The sequence below is a fragment of the Myotis yumanensis genome, unplaced genomic scaffold, assembly GCF_028538775.1.
Source record: "Myotis yumanensis isolate MYYU_CA2020_CCGP unplaced genomic scaffold, mMyoYum1.0.hap1 SCAF_14, whole genome shotgun sequence".
Lineage (NCBI taxonomy): Eukaryota > Metazoa > Chordata > Mammalia > Chiroptera > Vespertilionidae > Myotis > Myotis yumanensis.
In genome coordinates this window covers 25,040,214-25,067,541 of record NW_027223765.1, presented here as the reverse complement: position 1 = coordinate 25,067,541, position 27,328 = coordinate 25,040,214, and the positions used below count along the sequence as shown (strand labels likewise).

The 27,328-nt window shown below is 39.2% G+C and overlaps 1 protein-coding gene across 1 annotated transcript in view; it reads left to right on the top strand.

Annotated features, from left to right (window-relative positions):
• MRPL3 (mitochondrial ribosomal protein L3) overlaps positions 1-11,377 on the top strand; it is a 44,468-nt gene extending 33,091 nt beyond the window's left edge. The window contains exons 7-10 of the mRNA XM_070391129.1: positions 698-806; positions 5,987-6,064; positions 6,296-6,373; positions 10,790-11,377. Of these exons, the coding sequence (XP_070247230.1) occupies positions 698-806; positions 5,987-6,064; positions 6,296-6,373; positions 10,790-10,942 (418 nt within the window). The 3' untranslated portion in view covers positions 10,943-11,377. The remainder of the gene's footprint in view (positions 1-697; positions 807-5,986; positions 6,065-6,295; positions 6,374-10,789) is intronic.
• The last annotated feature ends 15,951 nt before the right edge of the window (positions 11,378-27,328 follow it).

The following is a 27,328-nucleotide window of genomic DNA, read 5'->3' as shown; positions in this document are numbered from 1 at the left end:
CTTCACAGCTTCTGTGGTCAGGAATCCCAGTAAACTTAGCTGAATTCCTCTGGCTGAGAGCGTCTCCCAGGCTGCAGTCATCTCAGTGTTAGAGTTGGGGAGAATTGCCGCCAAGCCTTCGGTCCACAATTGTTGGCTAGACATCCTTCCTCTCGACTCTGTAGAATAGCTTACAGCCCGGCAATGTGCTTCCTTCAGAGCCTATCAAGCAAGAGATAACCTAATGTCAGAGGTGGCATCTCATCAATTTTGCCATCGTTTATTCCTTAGAAGTGAGTTGCTAGGTCCACCCAGACTCAAGGAGAGATGAGGGCTTGGGTACCAGGAAGTGCGTGGATCTTAATGGTTGTCTGCCATATCTCTTGTGAGTACTTTGGAACTTCTAGAAATACACCACTCTTACTATGTTGTTTCATAGGCTTATGATGATAAAACTCCCTGTTCAGATTGAACTCCCTTTGCTTAGCTTGCTCTTGTCTCACAATCTTGAATTAATCATTTTATATAAAAATTTCAGGAAGGGATTCAAACCAGGTCAGACATAAAAGAATTTTCATTTGCGGTTTTGCTTGTATAGTCTTTTCTAGTTATTTAGATAAGAAGTTTTGTTAAAACTCCAAGGTACTATCAAGAAAGTATACAGTTGGATGTAGTATGCTCTGTTCATTGTGCAAATTCTGATGTTTATTTTGCTCAGCATTGGTAAAGGTTTTCAAGGCGTCATGAAACGATGGGGATTTAAAGGCCAGCCTGCTACTCATGGTCAAACGAAAACTCACAGGAGACCTGGAGCTATTTCAACTGGTGTAAGTATAACTTAGTGGATTCTTTTCAATGTTACAATAGTGCATATAGTGCTTTAGTCTGACCTTGGGAATCAAGCCACATAATGTTAATCTTACTCAAGGTGGGTCCTGGTCTTACTTACTTTCCAGAGGCCGACTTGAATCATTTAGTTATTCCATACATTCCTACAGTCAGTATTCTAAATATTTTCCTTCCTACTTTCTCATTCCCATCTCTGACTCCCCTCCTACACTCAGAAGTCAGCTGCAAGAAATTAGGGATTAGAATGCCTTTTCATCTGGTTTCTTCACAGACTTATTTATTTTTCCTTAAATGGCAGTTTAAGGATTGTCAAGGATAATATAATGGTGTAAGAGAAGAAATGGTGAAGGACTTTGTATTGCTAATTCAGTTCTACTCTCCCAGAGATTAAGTGCTGGGGGCGGGGTGGGGGGGTGAGAGTCGTAATTTATTGGGGCGTCATAATACTGATATACATATATATCAAGCTTTAGAGATTAAACTTGCATTATTAAGTGGAAATATTTCTACTTCTTCTTTCATAAGAGGAACACAGATTAAAACCATTCTTGAGTTACTAAATTCTTATGTGGCTTTGATTTTTGCCACTGTGTTAGTAAGAATATAGGGGAACAGGTTCTTATGCATTGCTGGTGGGGATACAAACTAGTGCATCTTTTGTTGGGGATAAAATACAGTATAGTGTGGCAATATCTAATAGAACTACACAGCAATGCTACTTCTAGGTAGTATTTACCCTAAAGATACTCATTTTTACAAAATTAGTTATTGCAACATTATAACTACAAGCATAAATGTCCATACCTGGGAGTTTAGATGAATAAAGTATGGTACATCTGCTCGATAGAATACTATGCAGCTGAAAAAAAGAATGAGAAGGTGATTTCCAGGATATAAGGAAATGCGTGTTACCTGGTTATTTTTGCAAAAAGGAAGGACCTAAAAGATAACCCTGAAACTGAGATTGGTTACCTACAGGAGATGGTTGGGAACAGTATGGAAGGGCTCAAAAGTGGTAAGAGAGACACTTCCATGGATATACTTTTTTGTTAAATTTTTATAGTTGTAACCATGTTAATGTTTTATGTATTCAAAATAAAATACAAAGAAAGGGGGATCCGTAATGGAATATAATTAGAAGATGAACCTAACTGTTTGAAATGAGTAACATAACCTCACTAAACAGGTGGGGAGAGTAACTCAAATAACTTTTGAACACAGTATTTGGCTATATGTCCTGAGTCTAAATTAAAAAGGTACTGTGCATAGGTTTTGAATTCTAATTATGTTTATTTGCAATGGTATTAGGTAGCTGTTCTGAAATAATTTTCTGTGAATTGTAAGGTTGAGTAAATAGGTAAATATATTGGTAATAGGGGCCACGTTTCTCACTGTTAGAAAAGGGTATTAAGTTATGAAAAGGAAGGAAATTAAAATAACTATAGTGTTGAATTCCAGCTGTAGGTATCAGTATACACTGAGTGGCCAGATTATTATGACCACCCCATCAGTACAATGAAGTGAATTAGTTATGCAAATAATAATAAAACCTTGAGAGTCTTTGCTTAGGAAGTTTTCAATATTCAGTATTTTTGGAAGTGTCAATGAAGTACTGATGGGGTGGTCATCATCTGGCCAGTGTATATGTAAAGAAAGGAATGGGTATAAATATACGTACGTTTTAGCTGCTGAAAGGGCCTGAAAGCAAAGATATTCCATAGCAATGAACACAACTAGAGCCTAGATATTGGTTTTTAAATACCAGCTTGTTCAAGAAATCAAGGAAGTGCTTTTAAAATGATACTTGAGCCAAAACCGGTTTGGCTCAGTGGATAAGAGTGTCGGCCTGTGGACTGAAAGGTCCCAGGTTCAATTCCGGTCAAGGGCATGTACCTGGGTTGCGGGCACATCCCCAGAAGGAGATGTTTAGGAGGCAGCTGATCGATGTTTCTCTCTCATCGATGTTTCTAACTCTCTCTCTCTCTCCCTTCCTCTCCGTAAAAAATCAATAATATATTATAAATAAATAAAATGATACTTGAAAGGACCCAGGATCCAGCTACAATTAGCTCCCACTTGCAAAAAATGGGACAGTTTGATTTGAAAACTTAAAAAAATGAAATAAACTTAGGATCAATGAGTTCACACTGATACAAATAGATAAATTAATAAATGGGAGAAAAGGGACTGCTCTTCCTTACACTATAATCTCAGCTAATAAGTGTGGAAGGGATGTTAGAGTTAGAATTTCGCTTTGATGGCCATTAGAGGAATTAGCAATGGAGGCTAAAACAAGTGGTGAAAGCTTGATGGACCTTAGATGCTGACATAGTTCCACAACAAGATGCCTATTAATTACAAAGGGGAAAATAATATCCGTAGAGTGAATTAACTGAGTGAACACATCCTTAACTAACTGATCAATGTTATACATCACCAGTAATTGAACAAACCAACACAATGTGCCTCCTGAACGGATTCCAGGAAAAGAACACATCATCACTTCCGTGGTGATTCCCATTGAAAATGCCTCCCCCGAATCTAATCACAGGGAAACATTAGACAAACCCCAAGTGAGTGATATTCCACAAAATAATTGGTTTGTGGCCTTCAAAAATGTCAAGGTCTTGAAAGACAAGGAAAGGCTGAGGAGCTGCTCCAGATTTAAGGAGACTAAAGAAACATGACAACTGTGTAATTCTGAAGTGGATCTGGACTTGGGGGGAAATTGCTTGGGGGGTAAAGAACATTATTGGGGCAGTTGACAAAATTAGGTAATGTATTAAATTTTTTGAGTCTCATAATTGTATTGTGGTTATGTAAGAGAATTAGGAAATCGACACTGAAATACTTACAGGTAAAGGAGCATCATGTCTGCCACCAAATTACATATGACATAGGAGATGTGCATACATATAGAGTGGGTGGTAAAGTAAGTGGGCAACCTGTAAACAGTTGGTAAATTTGGGTAGAGTATGAGAGCTCTTTGTGTTATAAGTATGAAATTATATAGTTATAAATTATATAAAATAATTATGAAAATGAGGTTTATCATCAACATAAATTTAAGACCTTAAAAATCTATAAAAAAAAAATAGTAAATCTTCATGATCTTGGGTTTAGCAAAGCCTTATATCTGACACCAAAAGTACAAGTAACCGAAGATATAAATTAGATTTCATCAAAAGTTCAAACTTTGGGCTGCATACAGCTCCATCAAGAAAATGAAAAGACAACTCACAGAATGGAAGAAAGTATTTGCAAATCATATCTGCTACAACTTATATCCAGAATATATAAAGAACTCTTACAACTCAATAGTAAAAAAAAAACACACAATTAAATGTAGGCAAAGGACTTGGATAGACATTCTCCCAAAGGAGATATACAAATGGCCAATAAGCACATGAAGAGATGCTTAACATCCTTGGCTATTACATTAATGTAAATAAATCCAAACCACAGTGAGATATTAACACTCACTGGAATTACTATAATTCAAAAGGCAGATAATGACAAATGTTGGCAAGGATGTGGTTAAATTGGGACCCTTATACATTGTCAATAGGAATGTAAAAATGGTGCGGCAGTTGCTAAAAATGTTAAGTGTAAAATAAGACCCAGCAATTCCACTCTTTGGTATATATACCTCAAAATAAATGAAAACATGCACACACAAACCTGTGCATGAATAGTCATAGCAACATTATGCATAATAGCCAAAAAATAGAAACAACCCAGAGGGTCATCAATTAAAGAGTGGTTACTCACACAATATTATTTAGCACTAAAATGGAAAGAAGTTTTGATATATGCTATAACATGGCGGAGCCTTAAAAATGTTATGCTAAGTGAAAGCCAAGCGCAGTAGACTGTATATTGCATGATTCCATTTATGTGAAACGTCCATCCTCGGCAAATCTGCAGAGATGAAAGTAGATTAGAGGTTTGTACAGGGCTGGGGGAGTGACCACTAGTGGGTATGAAGTTTTAGTTTGGGATTTCTGAAAATGTCCTAAGATTGGTTGTAGCAATACACAACTCTGAATGTACTAAAAATATTAAACTGCCCTTTAAAAGGGTGAAATGTGTGGTATGAGTTATAATAAAGCTCTTTTAAAAATTAGGCATGTAGAAGACTATTCTTACAGCTCAACTTAATTGTCATGAAATATGCTGTTCTGTGTTTGTAAATACTTTCATTAAGGATTAGCTAGCAACTGCCTTTATAATCTTAAGAGTTAGGGTATACTTTTAAGGAGAGTAAATTTAATTGGGGAGGGCAGATCTTTTTTTAGTAATGTAATGTTAAGCAAGGTGCTTATCACTGAGTGTATTTATAGAATAAATATGGAATAAATAAGAGTGATAGTCTATAATATTCAGAATTGTCTTTTAATCTGTGTTATCTCTTAATGAGTTACTTCCCCTGGACTTGTTATGAGAGTAGTGATGCAAAAGTTTTTCTATTTCAAGAATTCATGTGTCCTGAGAACCTTTCCCATTTTAGATGGAATTCAGATTTGCTTCTTTAGATGTAAAATTATTATCCATTATTATCAGAGCCAAAATAGAGATTGTGGGAAGCTGTTTGATTTATGTGAATCAGAGGTAACCAGGGCTGGACAAGCAAACTCAATATTCCGATAACGAACTGTCCTTTAATCATTCTGGTGTAGGAAGGTAACATCAAAAGCAAGGGAGGGGGAGTAGGACCATTCCAGCAGCAGTGGTGCGGATGGAGTCCATTACATGGGCTAATGGAGGAGATTCATGAAAGCAGGCCGGCACTTATTTGTTCCTTTGGTGGTGTGACATGTTTATATGTCCAATACAAACACGTCACACCACCAAAGGAACAAATTTTCTTTCTAAATTCTCAAGCAGTGCTAGCACAGCAACTACTCTCTTGTTACTGAGTTTTTCTCCTAACTCTGTTCTTTGTATGTATTTTGTCGCTCTGATCTAATTTAGACTAGATTACCCCTCTTGAGGTAGATGTGTCTAAATCCATATTTAGTTCTTTACTGGGGCCTAACAGAATGGGGGAGGGGATTAAACATTTTAATAATTCCTATCTTAGTTTACATTTTGTTTTAATCAGAACTGTTTTAAATTGAGAATATTTAAAAGTGCTAATTTTGGTTCTCTCATTTAGGATGTCGCCAGAGTCTGGCCTGGAACTAAAATGCCTGGGAAGATGGGAAACAGAGATAGGACAGAATTTGGACTGAAAGTGAGTTTCTGAAGTGGCTCTTTTTAGGAATGGTTAAATTAATGCCCTAATGCAAAGGCACCAGAGTATGGACTTAATGTGTGTCTGTTTAATTGTTGTTTGTTCAGTGTAATCTTTAAACAGTATGATTGTTCTAATAGGTTTTACAGTTATGGAGGGGTGGAGGATACGTGAACTGTGTGTGTTATAAATTCTCAAATTTTTAAAGTATGATTTCATTTATGACTTTAGGTGTGGAGAATAAATACAAAGCACAATATAATCTATGTAAATGGCTCTGTACCTGGACATAAAAATTGCTTAGTAAAGGTATGTATAGCTGTCTTTATTTTCCATTGTTCATTTATATGAATATGAAAAACAGCCCCTAATTTTCAAGCTACATGAGTTCTCTGCTAAATTTTTTTTTTTTTTTTGGTTTTTAGTAGCAACTGAGTGCAAAAATTGCAGAGAACAACCTATAGAGTATGTCTGTAAAAAGGGTAGGGCCATAAAGCAGAGGCTTTTTAGAAATATAAAAAGGAGATTAGGATACTCTTGCCAAAATGTGAATATATCTGTCATTCCCAAAAAAGGACTTCTTAGTTTCTTAAGAGTACTTTGACACCGGAACCAGAAATACTGGAGGTGGAAATTAAATGAGAGAGTCCAGAAGAAAGGTGATTAAAGGTAGACATTTTAAAGAGAGATTCTGTTAATTATTACTAGCATTGCTCTGATTGTACTTTTAAGTATTTTCCCTGAAAATATGCATGCTCATTTTTATATTCAACATATGAAGGAAAAGAAGAAAATAAACATGTTGTACAGGATAGATTTGAAGAAAAACTCAGACTCTCAGAGACTTATTTCCATAAATAAAATACAAATTAAATAGTCTGCCTGGAATTTTAAGCCATGGTAATACAAAGTGATAAATCACTCGAATTTTGAACCTCCCATTCTGAAAATACATTTATAATAGAAGTTATATCAGCTATTCCTAGAAATACAGTTTTCATTAATTTTCCAACAACAACAACAAAAATAGGTTGAAACTTAAACCTCACATTTTTCATATTGGGTCTCTGTACTTTTTAAAATAGGTTCTGTTACTAGAACAAGGTGCAATATTTGTTTTAATCATACAGTAATTAAAATTCCTTTCCTGGCACTCTTCACTTTTTGACTGGATTATTCTCGTTTCTTTTGTAAGATTGCAGGTGCTTAGGCTTAAGTAGGTTTCCAAACCCAAGTGATCCATTCTCCAAGTGACTACAGTGACAAGTGGTTGAAGCCAGCAAGTTGTCATTGTATTTCTCATAACATTTTGGCTTCATAATTCAATGTATCCTACCTCTGCAATCCAGATTTATTACGTTATGCTTATCACAACCCAATAAAAGAGAAAAGTGATTATTTTCCATAATAAAGTTACACTGGATAGCAGGTGGATTTTTTAATGTTGCCAACTCCTTATATCCCCATTTGCTGCATACACGATTCTAGGCTGGCTTTCCAGCTGAACCCTACTACTGCTGCTGCGACTTCTCAGGTACCCCCTCAGCATCTTCTTAGATGCTTCTTAGTAACTATTGGGGATGAATAGGTCAACTGTCTTGAAAAACCATAATCTATGTAGTAATTTTCTGATCTGGTTGTTATAAACAGCAACATTTATTACTCAGACTTTTCATCCACTTGATAAAAAAATGCTTTCAAAAATTCAGTCAGCTCTCTAATGGATGGTGGCCTGCTGTCACTGAAAAAAGACAGAAGGTCCACCAAAGGCAATTTCTTTTTCTTTTTCTTTTTCTTTTTTTAATATATTTTGATTTTTACAGAGAGGAAGGGAGAGGGACAGAGAGTCAGAAACATCGATGAGAGAGAAACATCGATCAGCTGCCTCCTGCACACTCCCCACTGGGGATGTGCCCGCAACCAAGGTACATGACCTTGACCAGAATCGAACCTGGGACCCTTGAGTCCGCAGGCCGACGCTCTATCCACTGAGCCAAACCGGTTAGAGCCCAAAGGCAATTTCTAAAGAGGAGTCCAAATATATTTTGAGAAACTTACAGCAGCAGAGAAATGCCTAGTCCACTTTGAGCTGCTAACACACTAGTGAATGCATTTTCCACAGACATGTTTTGATTTTTAAAAACTCATCTTGAAGCCGAAACCGGTTTGGCTCAGTGGATAGAGCGTGGGTCTGCGGACTGAAAGGTCCCAGGTTCGATTCCGGTCAGGGGCATGTACCTGGGTTGCGGGCACCTCCCCAGTGGGAGATGTGCAGGAGGCAGCTGATCGATGTTTCTTTCTCATCGATGTTTCTAACTATCTCTCTCCCTTCCTCTCTGTAAAAAATCAATAAAATATATTTAAAAAAAAGAAAAAAAAAACTCATCTTGAAAAAATAGTCTTTGCATTATGGTACCTAAACAGCTTTTGTAATCTATAAAATGTGTGCTTCAAACATTAAGGTGTAAGTTTGAAGGAGTATTTTATGGGCTTGTGTTTAAATGTCCAGAAGTTTGGTACATCTTTTAAAAACATTCAGCCCACTTTTTCTATTCTCCCAGGTGATTGCATAGCAGTAAGCTCTTGCCCGTGGAGAATGAGCGCTCCTGGCTGGACAGGCAGCCTCACGAACATCCACTCACTCCATGGGAGCTTTTGCTCTCAGAGTACAGGGCTGCCAATATCTTTAATTCTAAAATTAGTAAAGATAGTCGTTGGAATGACCAACCTGTTTCATTAATGTAAGCTTTTGTTGTTTGAATTCACTAAATGTATTAAGAGAGCCTAAAAAACTATTTACAGCATAATGTAGGCTATGTTATTAAATACTACTCAAGTGTACCTGGTTTTTGTGTGTGTCCTAACCCTCCACCCCACCTTTTTTCACAAGATTTGAACTGCTTTGCCAATACACATAAATGTAAAAAGAGTGAAGTAGGTAATTGAGGGGGTCTTGGTGAAGGCAGGGAAGAAATAAAGCCAGAGGTAAAATTAAGTGCACAAAATTCATACGAATCTTGTACCTTTGGACTGTAAACTTCCAGCCCTCAATTTTAAAGCTGCTGTCATCTTTTATGTTTCAAATCAATGAATTACATATAGTACGGTAGCTTTTACAGTTAGAATATTTAAGCAGTGCTTTTTTTGTCTGAAATTTTCCTCAGCTATAACAGATTTATAAAAATGTAAAAGTAACAAGAACTCAAACTCTGTTACGGGCAAGAGGCTTACCTGTTATGCATTCACCTGGTAGAATAAAAAAAGTGGGCTGAATGTTTTCAAAAGATGTACTCTTTCTAATACTTTAAACAATAAAACAAAATTAAAAAAGAGATGTACCAAACTGCTGACATTTAAACACAAGCCCACAAAATACTCCTTGAAACCTTTAAATCATCTGTTAGTAAATGTTTACATTTATCAAATTAGCACAGAAAGTTTTATTGTTGGTTTTACTGTCTACTTACTCAGTTTTATTTCCAATTCTAAATTCTGAAACAGTTTAAATTGGTAAGAATATGACCTCTTTTTAGTCCAAGTTAAAGTTCAATCCAAGATTAGTTGGGGGGAAAAGTGAGTTTATTTTCTTCTGGGTGACTGATAATTTTTTAGAACAGTTTTAATGAGAGATTAAAATATGTTTTTCTGTACTTAGCTGTTCCTAGCAGCTAATTAGCAACCAAATTATTCATTCATTCTTTTTTTTTTTTTTTTTTTTTTTACAGTTTGGCATTTAAATATATTTTTATTGATTTTGGAGAGGAAGAAAGAAGGGGGTGGGGAGAGAAACATCAGTGATGAGAGAGAACCATTGATTGGTTATGTGCTGCATTCCCCCTCCCCAGGGGTCAAGCCTGTAACCCGGGCATGTGCCCTGAGCAGAAATCGAACCATAGGTCTATGCTCAACCACTAAGCCACTCCTGCCAGGCCAAATTATTCATTTCTTATTGCCAAAATTATTATGGCTTATTTTACTCTGTGTGTATAATTATAATTTTTTTATTCCTCTCTGAATGAAGGCTGTAGAAGTCAGAAGCTTTAAAGAACCCAGCGATGTTTTCCAAAAATAAAACCCATCATTTTAGATTATATCAACATATGTAGTATTCCTTAGTTTGTGAATTCACAGATTAGAATAGTTTTAGAACATAAAGAGTTAATAGCAATATTATAAAGACTTATGAATTTATTGTTTTTTGCTAAATACTATTCTATTCTTAGCTTCCAAATGAGAATGCTACTTGTTAAATGTAAGCTGATTTTCTTAAAACTTGATAGTTTTATTATGTGTTCTAGAATTAAGACTAATAAAAATACTAGGTAAACTATTTTTAATCTGAGCTCAAAAAAATATGTTATAATAAAAATAGACAATATGAGTAGATGAAATCATTAAGAAGTAGTAATACCATTTAGGTATATAGTCTATATCAATCTTTATATTTGAAATATCCATTTGGATATAACTGATATTTAATATAATTTATCCTGTTGGGCAGTTCTAGAAATTTTTCTTCTTATGGAAGATTATATCATTGGATTAATTAAACTTACTCAAATAAAACGAATACATTGAGTTCCTTTTACTTCATATAGATATAACAGTTGCATTATTCACATTAGAAAATACTGGAACATATTCTTTGATTATGAATAATAAAACAGGCTATCTTTAACTTAATTGGTAGCACTCATTAATAAAATCTTTGTTTCCTCCCTCCAGATCAAAGATTCTATACTACCTGCATATAAGGATTTCTGCAAAAATCTACCATTCCCTACATATTTTCCTGATGGAGATGACGAGGAACTACCAGAAAATTTATATGATGAAAATGTGTGTCTGCCCAGTGCACCTTCTATTACATTTGCCTAACCCCTTGGGGCATGGCAGAACCTCACCCTCACATATTTTTTTAGCTTTGATGAGCCAGAACAATAACATAGCCAGGAATTATATTTTGCTTTCTTAGTCAAAACAATATCACACTTGTCACCTTTGTCAAGGGCATAATATGTCATTCATCCCCCAATGGAATTTTTTAAAATTACCACATTAAATAAATCAATTAAGTAGATTGACTATGCCAAATTTAGATGGACTGGCAGTGTGCATATTAAAATCTTTGCAATTTGTGGATTTCATTTTTTTTTTTACTATATATTTTTCAAGTTATCTTAAGATGTTCATAAATTTAACTTTTATTAAAGATTTGTTTTTGTGAAATCATGGTTATGGATAACAATGGCAAAGCTTATGGGGACTATGGTATAACCTATTTGGATAATAAAATCCATTTCCTAAAATTCATTTTGTATCAGACTTTTATATTTTAGAGTCCTGAAGAGGGAAAACAAGTGAGGTTTTTATTTAAATTACAGAAATATACATGTTATACTTAAAGGCCCGTCGAAGACAATCGTAAATTATGGGTCTTATTTACACTGGAGAGGAAAAGTTATTTCTTTGGTCACTCAGTTATAAAATAAGTATAACCACTTTTCCTTGATGCCTTTTTTAAAGGATGTGAAATGGCCTAGGATTGTACGTTCAACAAACTTTTATTAAGCACCTATTACTGAAAATGTTAATGGCCCCTGGGTTTCACTTCATTTTATGAAATTAAAATGTGCTTTCTAATGGCTACTTCCGACAAATAATTAAGCTTAACAATGTAAGGATTAGCAGGCTTCATTTAACTACTAAATTTACTCTGGACCAGGTTACTGAGGCACCACAGCATTCATTTTAACTCCAGTTGTTTTTGTTTTCTGAGACTTGATTCATATGGCAACCCAAGAGACTTATTAGCCACAGTGTTAGGTCTCCACATGATTTCCTGATAACTGATAGATTTATTATTAAAAGTTCCCACAGTATTTTTCTACCCTACTAAATTTCTCTCGTTATTTTAAATCCAAATGTAACCACGTCTTTTCTAAAGTTTTTATTTGCACTAATCTCATTCTAGTAAAGATTTGAAAATTGATAGGAAATCCAAGCAATAAAATAGTAAAGTAAGAGGGAAATATCTAGGAAGATGTAAATCAAAATAGGTGGAGGGTTGGGAAGGAATGATGCCAAGACAATATAGATGAGCAGGCCATAGTATGCAGTTGTTATGCTTGGTTTGGCTCTGAGCTACCTGGTACCAAAGTAAAACAACATTGAACTGTTACATATTTAGCTTTAATCGTAAGTTCTTCAAGAGGAATCATTTTAAACTGGAGTAAGTCTTGTTTTCCATACCATTTTTCTTTTAAAAACCTAAATAACTTATCAACCTAGAAATGCCTGAACTTGTTAAGAGGTATCTCAAGCAAACATCATACTCAAGGGTAAAATGTAAAACACATTCTTCTCAGAGATCAAACAAGGATACCCTTTACTAGTTATACTCAATGATGTTCTTGGAGGTCCTAGCCAATGTGTAAGACACAAAAACACAATGTAAATATTGGAAAATGAGAACAGATCTTACTATTTGTAAAAAAGATGATTTACCTAGAAGATCAAGGACAATTAACTGATTAGCTACCAGAACCAATGAAGAAAGTTCAAAAAAGTGACTGAGTACAAGATTAATATACAGATCTATAATAGCAATATGTAATTGGGAAATTTTATGGGAGGAAAATGGATACCATCCACAAGAGCAATTATTAAAAAATGTTACCTGGAAAAAAGCCCAAGTTTGCCAGCGTCAATGGAGAGCAATATTATGGTTGTGGATGAGAAGACAATAGTGCAAAGAATTCAGTCCTGTTTTTAAAATCTCAACAGACCTACCATAGAATTGTTCAAACTGATTCTAAAATTTATGTAAATTTAAAAGTCTCCAAAACTTAAAATTAGGTGTGACCCAAATGCTTAGGGACTTAGGCTTACTTAACTTAGAAATTCAGAATATTGCATGCCTTAATTCTTTAGTTAGCTACATTTGATCAAAAGATTTTAGTGAACTTGTAGATGTGTCAAGTTTGCTGAGAAAGTGATGGGAAGCAGCTGTTGTCTTAGCAATACAAAGTTATTACTGGGAAAACATAATCTTGGCATTACAGCATTTGAATATAGTCCAATGGCAGAATAAGAGAGGATAATTCAGCAGCCATTTGCCCAGGGCATGGGTTTTGAAGGCAGGGAACCTTCTAGAGCAGCGGTTCTCAACCTGTGGGTCGCGACCCCTTCGGCGGTCGAAAGACCCTTTCACAGGGGGCGCCTAAGACCAGCCTGCATATCAGATATTTACATTACGATTCATAACAGTAGCAACATTACAGTTATAAGGTAGCAACGAAAATAATTTTATGGTTGGGTCACAACATGAGGAACTGTATTTAAAGGGCCAGAAGGTTGAGAACCACTGTTCTAGAGAGCCTGCCCTGAACCCACCACCATCTATCTCTAGATAGATGTGCATTTGAGTTTTAAAGAAAAAAATGTCTGATCACCTTTTAGGATTATGAGAGTGAGCGCTGGCTTTCAGGGCAGACTGCAAAGCATCTACTCCCACCCCCCACCAACAACACCCACCCCACCTACCCCACCCCCCACACACACACATTGTCCACTGCCAGCACCTGCTTTTGCAAACTTTTCAGTGGCCCAGAAGAAGTGTTCCACTGAGCCAGTGAAAGAGAAGGAGGCTTCTCTGCAGCAATGGAATACATAGCCAGTGTGCCTGGTCCAACACTAAGCAAAACACATGTGCTTTGCTAAGAACCTTGTTCACTATTTCTGGCTACGGCACCTGTCATTAAATGTTCAACTCGGGAAAAATGGAACTCTGCCTACGATGGATAAAGGAGCATGTGGTCTGGACAGTGGCTCACTCACCCATTTGGAGCCCATGCAATACTAGTGACTGACTCCTGAGCAGTGTTGGTCCCTGAGCAGATGAGGCAATTCAGTTCTCAGCCAAGGAGCCCACTTAGTCCTGGTTTGGGCTTGAACTTGACTTACTACTTTAGATTTTGTCTTGAAATGGGAAACCTTTTTGTAACTAAACTTCATTCAAATTAGATATATTTTTCCAGCCTTAGTTTATACCACCTGTTGGTTATAAAATATATAAATATGGGGCCTTATATGAATTCTGTAGGCCTCAGGAAGGACAACTGGCCGAGGCATGCCTGCTTTAGGAGTTACTAAGTCTTGCTTGTCCTTCCTTCAAGGGCCCTTAGCTTACTTACTGGGGTGGCCGAAGCTGAAAGGCTAGTGTTGGTCAGTGGGCCCTGACACAGTGGGTGAATCGGGGTGATGCCAAGCTGTCACAAACACTAAAATTTCAAAACATGTCTTGCACATAATAAGGATTCAATTTGCAAGTAGATTAAGTATTTCTGAGTCAGCCATTAGTGCTTTCTGTAATGCGGAGATACAGGCCTACTTTTCAACCTTTCCCTAGGGGTGTAATATAAGGATGACTTTACAGCTTATTTCCAAACGTGAATTTGTGGATGGACCGTGACCATGTCTCCGGATGTATGAGGAACTGTGTATGTAAAGGGTGTTATGACACACAAGTTAAGGTAGTAGTTCAGGGGTCCTGCTATTGCAGGATAAATCCCACCCGTCTGTGGAAGCACTTGTTCTACATTAAGAAACCTGTTCGTTTTTAGTTATCAAAGAACCCTCCTTTGAGAAAAGGACCTCGGTCCCAAGTCACTGCCCACAGAGACCGTTGCAGTGTCAGTGAAAACCCGCTGGCGGGAAGAGCAGCACGCAGCCTGCTGACACTGGACCTGCTGTTGAACCTCTGGGATGAATGTCCTTGTGGATGCCCTCAAACACCTGCCTGGTTCCTCGTTCTTGTAGAAAAAAATGCCACGGCATGCTTAGCTGGCATGGCTCAGCGGTGGAGCACCGACCTATGAACCAAGAGGTCATGGTTAGATTCCCGGTCAGGGCATATGCTGGGGTTGCAGGCTCGATCCCCAGTGTGGGGTGTGCAGGAGGCAGCCGATCAATGATTCTCTCTCGTCGTTGATGTTTCTTCCTCTCTCAAATCAATACAAATATATTAAAAAAAAAAAAAAAAAAAAAGAATGCCAGGCTGCATGTGGCATGAGCCTTTCGAGGCTGTCTCCCTGCAGTAGGACGTCCTGGCTGCTGTGTTTGCTTTTCCACAGCCGAGTTTCTTGCGGTTATGATTCTAAAAATGCGTGTTGCTGCCTGTGTTGCCCTAAGGTCTCTGCTTTGGAGGCTCTCCCCACTCCTGCAGGAAGTGTGGCAGGAGAATGCACTGGTCCTGCTATCTTGTTTCCATGGTTTTAGAGTCGAGCACTTCAGTGACAGGAAGGGCATGGTGCCCATACCAACCAGTGTTTGTGAACTGCTTACTCGAGAGAACATTTCAATGCAGACAGAAGTAGGTCCCGCACTGTGAGGCCCCCTGAGGCACACGACCTAAGGCAGTGGTTGGCAAACTCATTAGTCAACAGAGCCAAGTATCAACAGTACAACGATTGAAATTTCTTTTGAGAGCCAAATTTTTTAAACTTAAACTATATAGGTAGGTACATTGTTACTAACTTAGTTAGGGTACTCCTAAGGCTTAGGAAGAGCCACACTCAAGGGGCCAAAGAGCCACATGTGGCTCGAGAGCCGCAGTTTGCCAACCACGGACCTAAGGAGCTTTATAGTCACTTCGGAGCTACCTGGTTTCTATACAGGAAGTAGTTCTTCATGCGAGTTTACTTGACTAATGATGGATATCGTTTCTGCTGCTTTCAGGAGTTTTCTATGAGGCTGACTTTACTGTAGCAACAGACATTCTTCAATTTCCAGTTTTACTGCTCTATTTGCTATAAAGCCTCATCTGCCAGCTTCCAGTAATAATTCCTGCCAGACCAGGTGGGAACTTGGCCCCAGAAATAACAGCGGTGTCTCAGAGCATGCCTAACAAGACAAATGACAGCTGCCACCCACATTCTGCCTCCAGCCATTGCCTAAGAGTCCCTGAAATTAGAGGACCCAATTAAAGTGCCATCGTGCCCCCGGAAGACAGCCAGAATCCTGAGCGAGCAGGCTGCCAGCCTCCATCTCATCTGCTTTTCTGCTTTTAAATGTTTCCAAAGAACTTACAGCAGTCCCTGTCACACACTGGTTTTCAATGTTTTTTAGATTAATGAGGTGGCCTATTCAAGTTAGATGAGCCAAATTAATCTCAATGAATGCAGCCCGACACCATAAAAGCAAATAAATGATTTTAACTCAGCCGGCCAAAGAATCTTTTTGGCATGGGAGGTGAATAATTGTTTCTTTCTGGCATCTGGAAGAGTGAAAGTAACGGTGTGATCTTGATTCTCCTCAAAGCAGACTGTCTGAGCATCGAGTATGTGTCAGGGCATTTGGAAAGCATGTTGTTGTTCTTAAAGATAAGATATCCATCAAGTTCCTACACTGCACTGAGGTTGCCTTATTTGAGGAGGAACGAACTAAACACTCCATCACAAAAGCCCTGACAAAGATGCATGGACGGCTGTGTAATGGGACTGGATCAGAATGCACAACAAGTGGCTTTCTTGGGCATCCAAGATAAATGTTCTTAACTAAAACTGCGTGTATATGATGAAGCGAAGATGGTATCGGATGCTGGCGGACTGTCCATTTTTCCTGCTGACTGCAGACACTGCAGCAACACTGCGATGCTCCTCACAGAGGAGCACTGGCCTTCTAAGGAGGGTGCTCATCTCCTCCCGTTTTACCATCTGCTAATAGCCGCCAGCCTGCTGCGGGATATCACTGTAAATGACAAGCCGAGGTGACTGTCCCCAGTGCAAATGGGTATTTAGAAAAAGGCATCAAAGCAGAGGAAGCAGGCAAAGAATGAAAACTGATCAAAAGAAAGTGCGTAAGGAAAGATCTATGAAAGTTGGACTTTTCTACCTGTAAAATGAGGACAGGCAGTCCCTCTTCCTGCCTTGCATGGTTCATGTCTCTCGCCAGTAACAGATGACGCATCTGCCCCAGGAAGAAGTTGTGATTTAATGATCCAGTGCAAGAGGCAGCCAATCAGTGATTCTCTCTCATCGTTGGCTAGACACACTTCCCATAAAAAGAGAGGCTCAGCGCTCCGTGGCCTGGGAGCCACTGATACTCATGTTTATGATGAGGCCCACCCGACCAGGGGACGCAGGAAGGGACCCTGCCAGGCACAGGCAATTCTCACAGTGGTTCACTTAGGCACGTCCGACCTTCACCTAACACAGGGCTTCTCAACCTTGGCTGCACTTTGGAACCTCACGGGTAGCTTTCAAAGCCCCAGTTCAGATTGATGGATGCCACAGGGCAGGGGTGTTGAGGACAGAGGTGTATGAGGGTGGGATGAAAAGCAGATGGGATTAGGAAACAGTAATTGGGGTGGGGCATGGGGAGTAGTCAACAACATTGTGGTGAATGGTGCCAGGTAGGTGCTCGAATTATCGGAGGGAACACTTTGTAACGGTTGTGAATGCCTGTCTCCAGGGCTGTGCACCTGAGACTAACACTAAATAGTGTGGAGTGCAAACTGTAGTTGAAAACAAACAACCCCCAGTTCAGTATCCTCCGAGTCTCGGGCTGGGACCCAGACATCAGTGTTTTTTAGAGCTCCACAGTCGAGGTTCAGGACGGCTGGCCGAGAACAGCTTGAAGTGTGGACAGACGGGTCGTTCGTGGCACCCGGGCCAGTTATTAGGGACCCTCCCTGAAGCAATTCAAGTTGGAGAAAATTTTATAAAATGTAATAAAAATCATGTTTCACATGTGTATAGTACTTCGTATTATAAGGTGTTTTTATGTTCTTGTGAGAGTGCCATTCTGGGAGAATGCTTAGCATCTTGTAGAACTATATAAATGGATATAACCAACCTGCATGGTAACGGAGAAAACGAGCAGCATGAGAGGCCTGGGGCGTTTCTCACTGAATACGTGGCTGGACGAGCTAAAATCAGGGCTCCTGACTTTCCTACATCCCTCAGCACAACAACCTGGGTTCACGGTTATCTTTGAGGAGCAACATGAAGTATGGACATATTTGTTTTCCTCTATTATAATAGAACTTGAGTTTAACCTCATATACAAATACGTATCGAATTGTCTTAGGTTGCTTTAGAAATACGTTGCTCTAGGCTAGTGATGGCGAACCTTTTGAGCTCGGCGTGTCAGCATTTTGAAAAACCCTAACTTAACTCTGGTGCCGTGTCACATATAGAAATTTTTTTATATTTGTAACCACAGTAAAACAAAGATTTATATTTTTGATATTTTATATATTTAAATGCCATTTAACAAAGAAAAATCAACCAAAAAAATGAGTTCATAGGTTCGCCATCACTGCTCTAGGCCCTCCGCTCAATGCTAAAAATCACGAGAAATAAGCTGTTGATTTTAGCTTGTCTGAAGTTTTCAGAGTTTGATGTTGTCAGAATTTACTATTGTGTTTATTTCTCTTGTCCTGCACCCACAGCAAGAATCAAAGGTTTAGGGAAAGCCCCGTTGGTATGACTCAGTAGTTGAGTGTCGACCTACGAACCAGGAGGTCACGTTCAATTCTTGGTCAGGGAATATGCTCAGGTTGCAGGCTCAATCACCAGGGTGGGGTGTGCAAGAGGCAGCCAATCAGTGATTCTCTCTCATCATTGATATTTCTATCACTCTCTCCCTCTCCCTCTCTGAAATCAATAAAAATAAAAATTTTAAAAAAGGTTTAGGGAAAATTACCGAGACAAAAAATGGAAACATTCTATTGATTCGCTTCGTTTTTGATGCAAATTGGGATAGATCAAGACTCTGTTCTTGTGGCTGCATGCTTTAGAACAACTCTAGAGAAGCTGGCATGGAAAGAGAGGGTCTGAGGTATAGGTGAAGTTGCACCAGCAGGTTCCTGAGAGTTAACTTATAATCAGGAAATCCTTTCTGTCTGGCCTCATCAGGGTCCCTCTCCCTTATGAAGGTAACAACTACATAGCATTTATTGGACACCACTAAGTGTCAGATGTTTTACACAGTCACCCATCTAACCGTCAACCACCCTTCCAGGTACTTGTTAGCATCTCCACCTTACAGATGAGAAAATTGGGACTCAGAGATTATGTCACATTTCCTAGGTTAATATCTATCTGAGCTGGGCCAAGAACTGAAGGTTGCCTCTGGACTCTACGCTGAATTCTGGCAGAACCCCAGCATCCAGTCACCGAAGTTTCCTAACCATGTGATGGGCACCACTGAAGAAGCCCTCTCTTCAGCTGTGGGGAGATAGGGCTCCCTTTTCCCCTAGCTCAGTGGTTCTCAACCTTGGCTGCACATTAGAATCACCTGGGAATCTTTTTAAAATTCTGATTTCTGGGCCTCATCCTCCAGAAATTCTGTTTCTTTGTTATGGGTTGGGGCCACAACATTAGTAACAAAGAAACAGAATTTCTGGAGGATGAGGCCCAGAAATCAGGATTTTAAAAAGATTCCCAGGTGATTCTAATGTGCAGCCAAGGTTGAGAACCACTGCCCTAGCTGCACCTGTCGACATGGTTTAGACCAGTGGTCAGCAAACTCATTAGTCGACAGAGCTAAAAAGCAACAGTACAACGATTGAAATTTCTTTTGAGAGCCAAATTTTTTAAACTTAAACTATATAGGTAGGTACATTGTTATTAACTTAATTAAGATACTTCTAAGGCTTAGGAAGAGCCACACTCAAGGGGCCAAAAAGCCGCATGTGGCTCAGGAGCCGCAGTTTGCCGACCACGGGTTTAGACAAAAATAGGTGTGTATCACATGCCTTAAGTCTCCACTTCTCATCTCTTCTCTCATCACCTAAGATGGGAAGACTGGTTTGCCTGAGCGAGGCCTGGTGAGAATGGGTAGGAGTGAGTATGAGAAGAAGAGCTGATCTTGAGTGTGGGGTCTTTTATCAATGGACAGGAACTTTGGTTGATGCCACTTCTATTTACATGAGAGCAAAATTGCTCTATTATCAGGGATAGCTTCACCATCCTCAAAGAAGAAGAGGATTGAGTATGTATTTGAAGGGTTTGGGTGCTGATGAAGGTGAATCTAAGTAAGAATGTCAAACTATTCCAAAAACTCCAAGAAGAAGGAACACTTCCAAGCTATTTTTATGAGGCCTGCATTATCCAAATTCCAACACCAGATAAAAACATTACAAAGAAAGAGAATTACAGTCCAATATCTCTGAGAACACAGATGGTAAAATCCTCAACAAAATATTAGCAAATCAGATCTAGCAATATATTAAGCAGATGATACATCATGACCAAGTGGGATTTATTCCAGGGATGCAAGGCTGGTACAATATTTGCAAATCAATAAAGGTGATAAACAAATTGAAAGACAAAAATCACATGATCATATCAACAGACACAGAAAAAGCATTTGACAAAATCCAACACCGATTTTTGATAAAAACTCTCAGCAAAGTGGGAATAGAGGGAGCATATCTCAACATAATAAAGGCAAACCTCCAGTGAACATCATACTCAATGGACAAAAACCAAAACCAATTCCTCTAAGAACAGGAATAAGACAGGGATGTCCACTTTCACCACTCTCATTCAACATAGTACTGGAAGTCATCCATAGCAATCAGACAAGAAGAAGAAATAGAAGGCATCCATATTGGAAAGGAGGAAGTAAATATCTCATTATTTGCAGATGACATGATACTATACATAGAAAGCCCTAAAGACTCCACCAAAAAACTACTAGAATTAATAAATGACTTTGGCAATGTAGCAGGATACAAAATCACCCAAAAATCGATGGCTTTTTATACACCAATAATGAATTCTCACAAAGAGAAACTAAACAAACAATCCCATTTACCATTGCAAAAACAACAATAAAAAATAAGATACTTAGGAATAAACTTAACCAAGGAATAAACTTGTACTCAGAAAACTACAGGATGTTGAAAAAAAGAGATAAAGTAAGATATAAACGTGTTCATGGATTGGTAGAATTAACATCATTAAAATGTCCACACTACCCAAGGCAATCTACAGATTCAATGCAATCCCTATTCAAATACCAACAGCATATTTCACAGATATAGAATCCTCCAAAAAGTTATATGGAACCAAAAAAGACCCCAAATAACCACAGCAATCTTGAGAAAGAAGATCAAAGTTAGAGAAATGGCAATACCAGATATCAAGTTATACTACAAAGCCACCATAATCAAAAACAGCCTGGTATTTGCACAAGAAGAGGCATATAGATCAACGGAGCAGAACAGAGACCCAGGAAATCGACCCAAGCCATATGCTGAATTAATATTTGACAAAGGCGGCAAAAACATATAATGGAGTCAAAAGCCTCTTCAATAAATGGTGTTGGGAAAATTGGACAGATACATGCAAAAAAATGAAACTAGATCACCAACTTATACCATACACAAGAATAAATGCAAAATGGATAAAAGACATAAATGTAAGTTGGGAAACCATAAAAATCCTAGAAGAAACCATAGACAGCAAAATCTCAGACATCTCTCATAGCAATATGTTTACAGATACAGCTCCTAGGGCAAAGGAAACTGAGGAGAAAATAAACAAATGAGACTACATGAAAATAAAAAGCTTCTGCACAGCAAAAGAAACCACCAACAAAATAAAAAGGGAGCCCACTATAAGGGAGCACATATTTGGCAATGATGCATCTGATAAAGGGTTAATTTCCAAAATATATAAAGAACTTATACAACTTAACTAAAGGAAGACAAACAATCCAATTTAAAAATGGGCAAAGGACCTAAATAGACACTTCTCCGAAGAGGGCATACAGATGGCCAAGAGACATATGAAAATATGCTCTGAGTCACTGATCATCAGAGAGATGCAAATTAAAATGACAATGAGGTATCACCTCACACCAGTCAGAAAGGCTACCATCAACAAGTCAACAAATGACAAGTGTTGGCAAGAATGTGGAGAAAAGGGAACCCGAGTACACTGCTGGTGGGAATGCAGACTGGTGCAGCCACTGTGGAAAACAGTATGGAGTTTCCTCAAAAAATTAAATATGGAACTGCCATTTGACCCAGTGATCCCACTACTGGGAATATATCCTAAGAAACCCAAAACACCGATCAGAAAGAATGTATGCACCTCTATGTTCATAGCAGCATAATTTACAATAGCTAAGGTCTGGAAACAGCCCAAGTGCCCATCAGTATATGAGTGGATAAAAAAAGCTGTGGTACATTTATATCATGGAACACTATGGAGCAGCAAAGAGAAGGACCTCTTACCCTTTGAGACAGCATGGAGGGACCTGGAGAGTATCACGTTAAGCAAAATAAGCCAGTCAGAGAAAGACAAGTATCACATAATGTCACTCATATGTGGAATATAATGAACAAAATAAACTGATGAACAAAATAGATCCAGAGACATAGAAGCACGGAACAGACTGCAGAACCTCAAAGGGAAGGCAGACAAGGGTAGGTGAGTGGGAAGTGATTAACCAAAGAACTTGTATGCATATGTGCATAACCCATGGACAGACAATAGGATGGTGGAGGCCTGGGGTCGGGGAGGGCTAGGAGGAGTCAATGGGGGAAGAAGGGAGACATATATAATACTTTGAATAAAGATTTTTTTAAAAAAAATTAACTAAAATGATAATAATTAAAAAATTAAAGTAAGGATGGAAGCTTCTGCCCTTTCATTCCAGGTTGCAAGTCAAGACAGTCATATTACCCTCTCAGCCAACTCCAAAACATTGTTTTGATCCGAGCATAGGTCTTAAATCTAACTAATAAATATTGATTAGACATACAAATAATGTCAGGCAGTAAAACAGTATGAGATTTAGAAAAAAAAATCCTGAGGTTCCAAAATATCAAGGAGGTCATACCAGTTAACACAGCTGAACTAACGTTTTTTAAAAAATAAGCATTGATTCAAAATTTAATTGACTAGAGAACTCTTGCAACTTTTTCAGGCCAATGTCCCAATTTTCTCTTCATCCAATGAGATGGTAAGGAGCCTTGGACAGTCCAGACGGGCACTCTGGGCCTCTGCGTGCCCCCTAATGGATGGGAGGCCTATGAAGAGTGTCTATGGATTAGGCATGTCTCCTATTTATTTGATAAGTTAGATTGCTCTAATTCAGCAGTTCTCAACCTGTGGGTCGCGACCATCGGAAAACACATATAGCATATCAGATATTTACATTACGATTCATAACAGTAGCAAAATTACAGTTGTGAAGTAGCAACAAAAATAATTTTATGGTTGGGGGTTACCACAACATGAGGAACTGTATTAAAGGGTCGCGGCATTAGGAAGGTTGAGAACCACTGCTCTAATTTATCAAACACAGAAGGTCAATCATCAGGCCAATGTTAAGACATCTTCTAGAGATTCTAGAAGAATTAGCCAGAAAAGTGTCTGAGCTTTTGGGAATCTGGGTACCCTCAAGGCATGGAGATTCATAATTTCTTATGTGCTGGTCTGTGTGCGGAATTATTTGCCTGGCCAGTGTAGGGGTCCTTCTTGTTATCTCCTGAGCTCTTTGCTGATGCTATGCTGAGCCAGAGCTAGTTTCCTGTTCTCACTGAAAGAATAGACACATTCAGAAAACCTGCTAAATGAGTAAATAAAAATTAGGAAAAAATCTTTATGGATGCCAAAACCGGTTTGGCTCAGTGGATAGAGTGTCGGCCTGCGGACTGAAAGGTCCCAGGTTCGATTCCGGTCAAGGGCATGTACCTGGGTTGCGGGCACATCCCCAGTGGGAGATGTGCAGGAGGCAGCTGATCGATGTTTCTCTCTCATCGATGTTTCTAACTCTCTATCTCTCTCCCTTCCTCTCTGTAAAAAATCAATAAAATATATTTTAAAAAAAAAAATCTTTATGGATCAATCATTCAGTTTGATTTGAAGAGAACACCAAAGAAAAGGAGTCATGGATTTTTAAAACTTAAACAAGATGTTATTTTGTATTATAAAAGTAATATTTTGTTTATCAATTTAGAAAAAGAAAGAGCAAAATGCTTCACGACCCCACCTTGCAGTTACTAAGACTGTTGCCATGTATACTAAGACCTGTATAATAAAAGGCATTTACTGCACATGCTATTTCAGAGGCTTTTCCCCCCATTGATAACATATCTTTTAGGGTCCTAAAGTTTGGGTTTTGGTGTGTGTTTATGTTGTTGCTTTGCAATTGGAAACAATCCTATGATGAACGTTTTTATAGCTAAATCTTTGTGGATGTCATTATCTTCTTCAGTAAATTACTGGCAGCGAAATGACTGGATCAGAGGATATATAATACTAAATGGACCCTCAGGAAGACCGTCCCAAGTTAAATGTGTTCAAAATCTCCTCGATGAAGATAAACCATCTGGTCCCCTCCTCCCTGACGGGAGGTGTGCATGGGCTTCCGCCTCAAGAAGTCACCCACTGACCAGCAGTTTCTCCCCTAAATCCAACCAGGGATATTGTTCTTATCTTTTCCTTTCCAAGTTCTAGAGGGGGCAATGCCTACCCTTCCTTATTTCACTTTTCTCCCTCCCTTCCTGAGACTGGATTTATCATCCCAGTGAGCCGAGCAAGGCCCCTTACCACAATCTAGGAATTTTCTTTTCTTTTTTTTTTTAAAATATATATTTTATTGATTTTTTACAGAGAGGAAGGGAGAGAGATAGAGAGTTAGAAACATCGATGAGAGAGAAACATCGATCAGCTGCCTCCTGCACATCTCCCACCGGGGATGTGCCCGCAACCCAGGTACATGCCCTTGACCGGAATCGAACCTGGGACCTTTCAGTCCACAGGTCGACGCTCTATCCAATGAGCCAAACTGGTTTCGGCGAATCTAGGAATTTTCAGAATCTCTGGAAAGAACGAAAGCCCTGAGTGAAGTTATTAGGCCACCACGTGGAAAGCAGGAAGGAATGCAGGAGCACATACCACTCCAGCTCGTGGGTATCGGGTATGTCCAAGGATCCCCATCAGGCGATGTCCAGAACCCTAGGAGGAGCGTGCCATGGCCTGGCCAGGGAGGAAGGAGGCCGGCTTCACCTGGCCTGGTGGTGGAGTGGTGTTTGAGCTGGCAGACACTCGGCAGCCATAGCTGTGTGTGTCTCCCCTAAAACATCTCTGCGAGGACAAAAGAGGGCAGGTGTTGTCACAACCCCTGCTGCTGAGCACACTGTCCACATTCCTTATCCAGGGGACTGCAATGTGAGGAAGATCTGTGTCTTTCCTGTCAAAAGAGTATAATTCCTTGCCTGGCCGGCATGGCTCAATGATTGAGCGTCAGCCTATGAACCAGGAGGTCACGGTTCAATTCTTAGTCAGGGCCCATGCCCAGGTTGTGGGCAGGATCCCCAGTGGGGGGCATGCAGGAGGCAACCAATCAATGATTTGCTCTCATCACTGATGTTTCTATCTTTCTCTCCATCTCCCTTCCTCTCTGAAATCAATAAAAAATATTTTTTTTAAAAAAGAGTATAATTCTTCGAATCGGTAAAGGAAGGCATGTAATCATTAATGTGTCTCTACCTTAACTCCTCAAAAACAGAAGAAAAGCAAAACTACTCTTAGCCTGGTTTCTGGAATAATTACCTCTTCTCAATCCATCTTTCCACGTTGCATGGCAATTAATAGTTAGGTCTCTATTTTCAAGTGCACACAGTCTTACCCTGTATGTGTCTTTTATTATAAGGGTGCCACCTTGTAAAGAGAAGGAAAAAAGGCTGGGAGGAAGGAAGGGAAGGAGCTCAACGGGAAGGTGTCATGAGTGGCTAACTTGAAACTGAACTGTGAATCTCAGGTTTCATTTTCATTTACTTAAATATTGGAAAGAATTTATTCCCTTCCATTTATCCAGAACAAGATGGACAATAAATATACATTAAATTCTTGTTTTCTGAAGACTTAAGCTCAGGAGTTAGAAAAACACTCAGGGTCGTGTGTCCCAGATACTGTGGGAGGAATAGGAGGAGGGAGTGGAAGGAAGGAAAGAGGAGGACAAATGAGTGATGGCCTGGGAACATCTCTTTAAAGCACAGAGACAGCCCACGTGGCTCTGGATCACCGCTGAGCGTGACACGGGCCCCTTCACCCCACGAGGTGGGTAGTGCTTGCTTTGGGGGCTCCGGCCTAATCTGAGCAGCAAGTGATCTGGGCCACATCCAGGGAGCTGACTGCCTCCTGAAAGGTGCCGAGAGGCTGATCAAAGCTAAAGCTCTTCTCAGACCCATTCATTGTCGTCGACAGTGGTGCCCAATGATCTCAACTGCTTGCTGCAGAGCCCAGCAAGCCGAGATCTCAATCCCTTCAAGTGACGCCATCGGAAGCGCCTGTCCTTCCCAGGCAGTTCCGTCCTTTGGGGCAGATGTAGAGAGTGAAGCTCTCAGGAGAAGTTTCCAGATTTTAAACTGTATTTTTCTCAAGAAAAAAATATTTTTAATGGTGAGATATACTCTCTTTTCTTTTTTCTGCCTCATGTGCTCTTATTTAGCAGTACCTTCCGGGCTGTACGTTTAACATATGAACTAATCCTGTAACATTTTATTGAAGCTCACCCTTGAGCTATTAAGAATTTTGAACCGGTTTGGATCAGTGGATAGAGCGTCAGCCTGCGGACTGAAGGGTCCTGGGTTCGATTCCGGTCAAGGGCATGTACCTTGGTTGCGGGCACATCCCCAGTAGGGGGTGTGCAGGAGGCAGCTGATCAATGTTTCTCTCTCATTGATGTTTCTAACTCTCTATCCCTCTCCCTTCCTCTCTGTAAAAAATCAATAAAATATATATTTTTTTAAAAGAATTTTTCAGCCAATGCCATGCTGTATTAAGCAGTGCTCCCTATCTCTACCCTAAAACCACTTACTTCAAACTCTAATGGGCTGCACCATGGTCAAGACTTTTGAAATCTGATAGACAAGTTTATGATTATTCCATCCCACTTTATTAGACTTGAACCCTATAACCCTTCATTTTCTATAAACTCCCAGGGGCAGGGCCTTTGGTTTATTCATTTCCGTGTCCCCGTGGCTGGCAGGGCTTTGCAGGTGACATGGGAAGGCCTCCAAAGGGAATATACAACACAGGAATGGAATGAGCATATTGAAGATTTGATTTATTTTTCCTTCTACGCATTTAATTTTCTACTTTTCTCTGGTCTGGCTTCTCCTCTGTGTTTCCATGACACATCGAATCTCCAGAAGGTTATCTGGTAAGGGAATGAAATGAACATATTGAAGAATCTTTTTTTTTTTTTTTGGCTTTCCATTTCCTTGGTGATTTG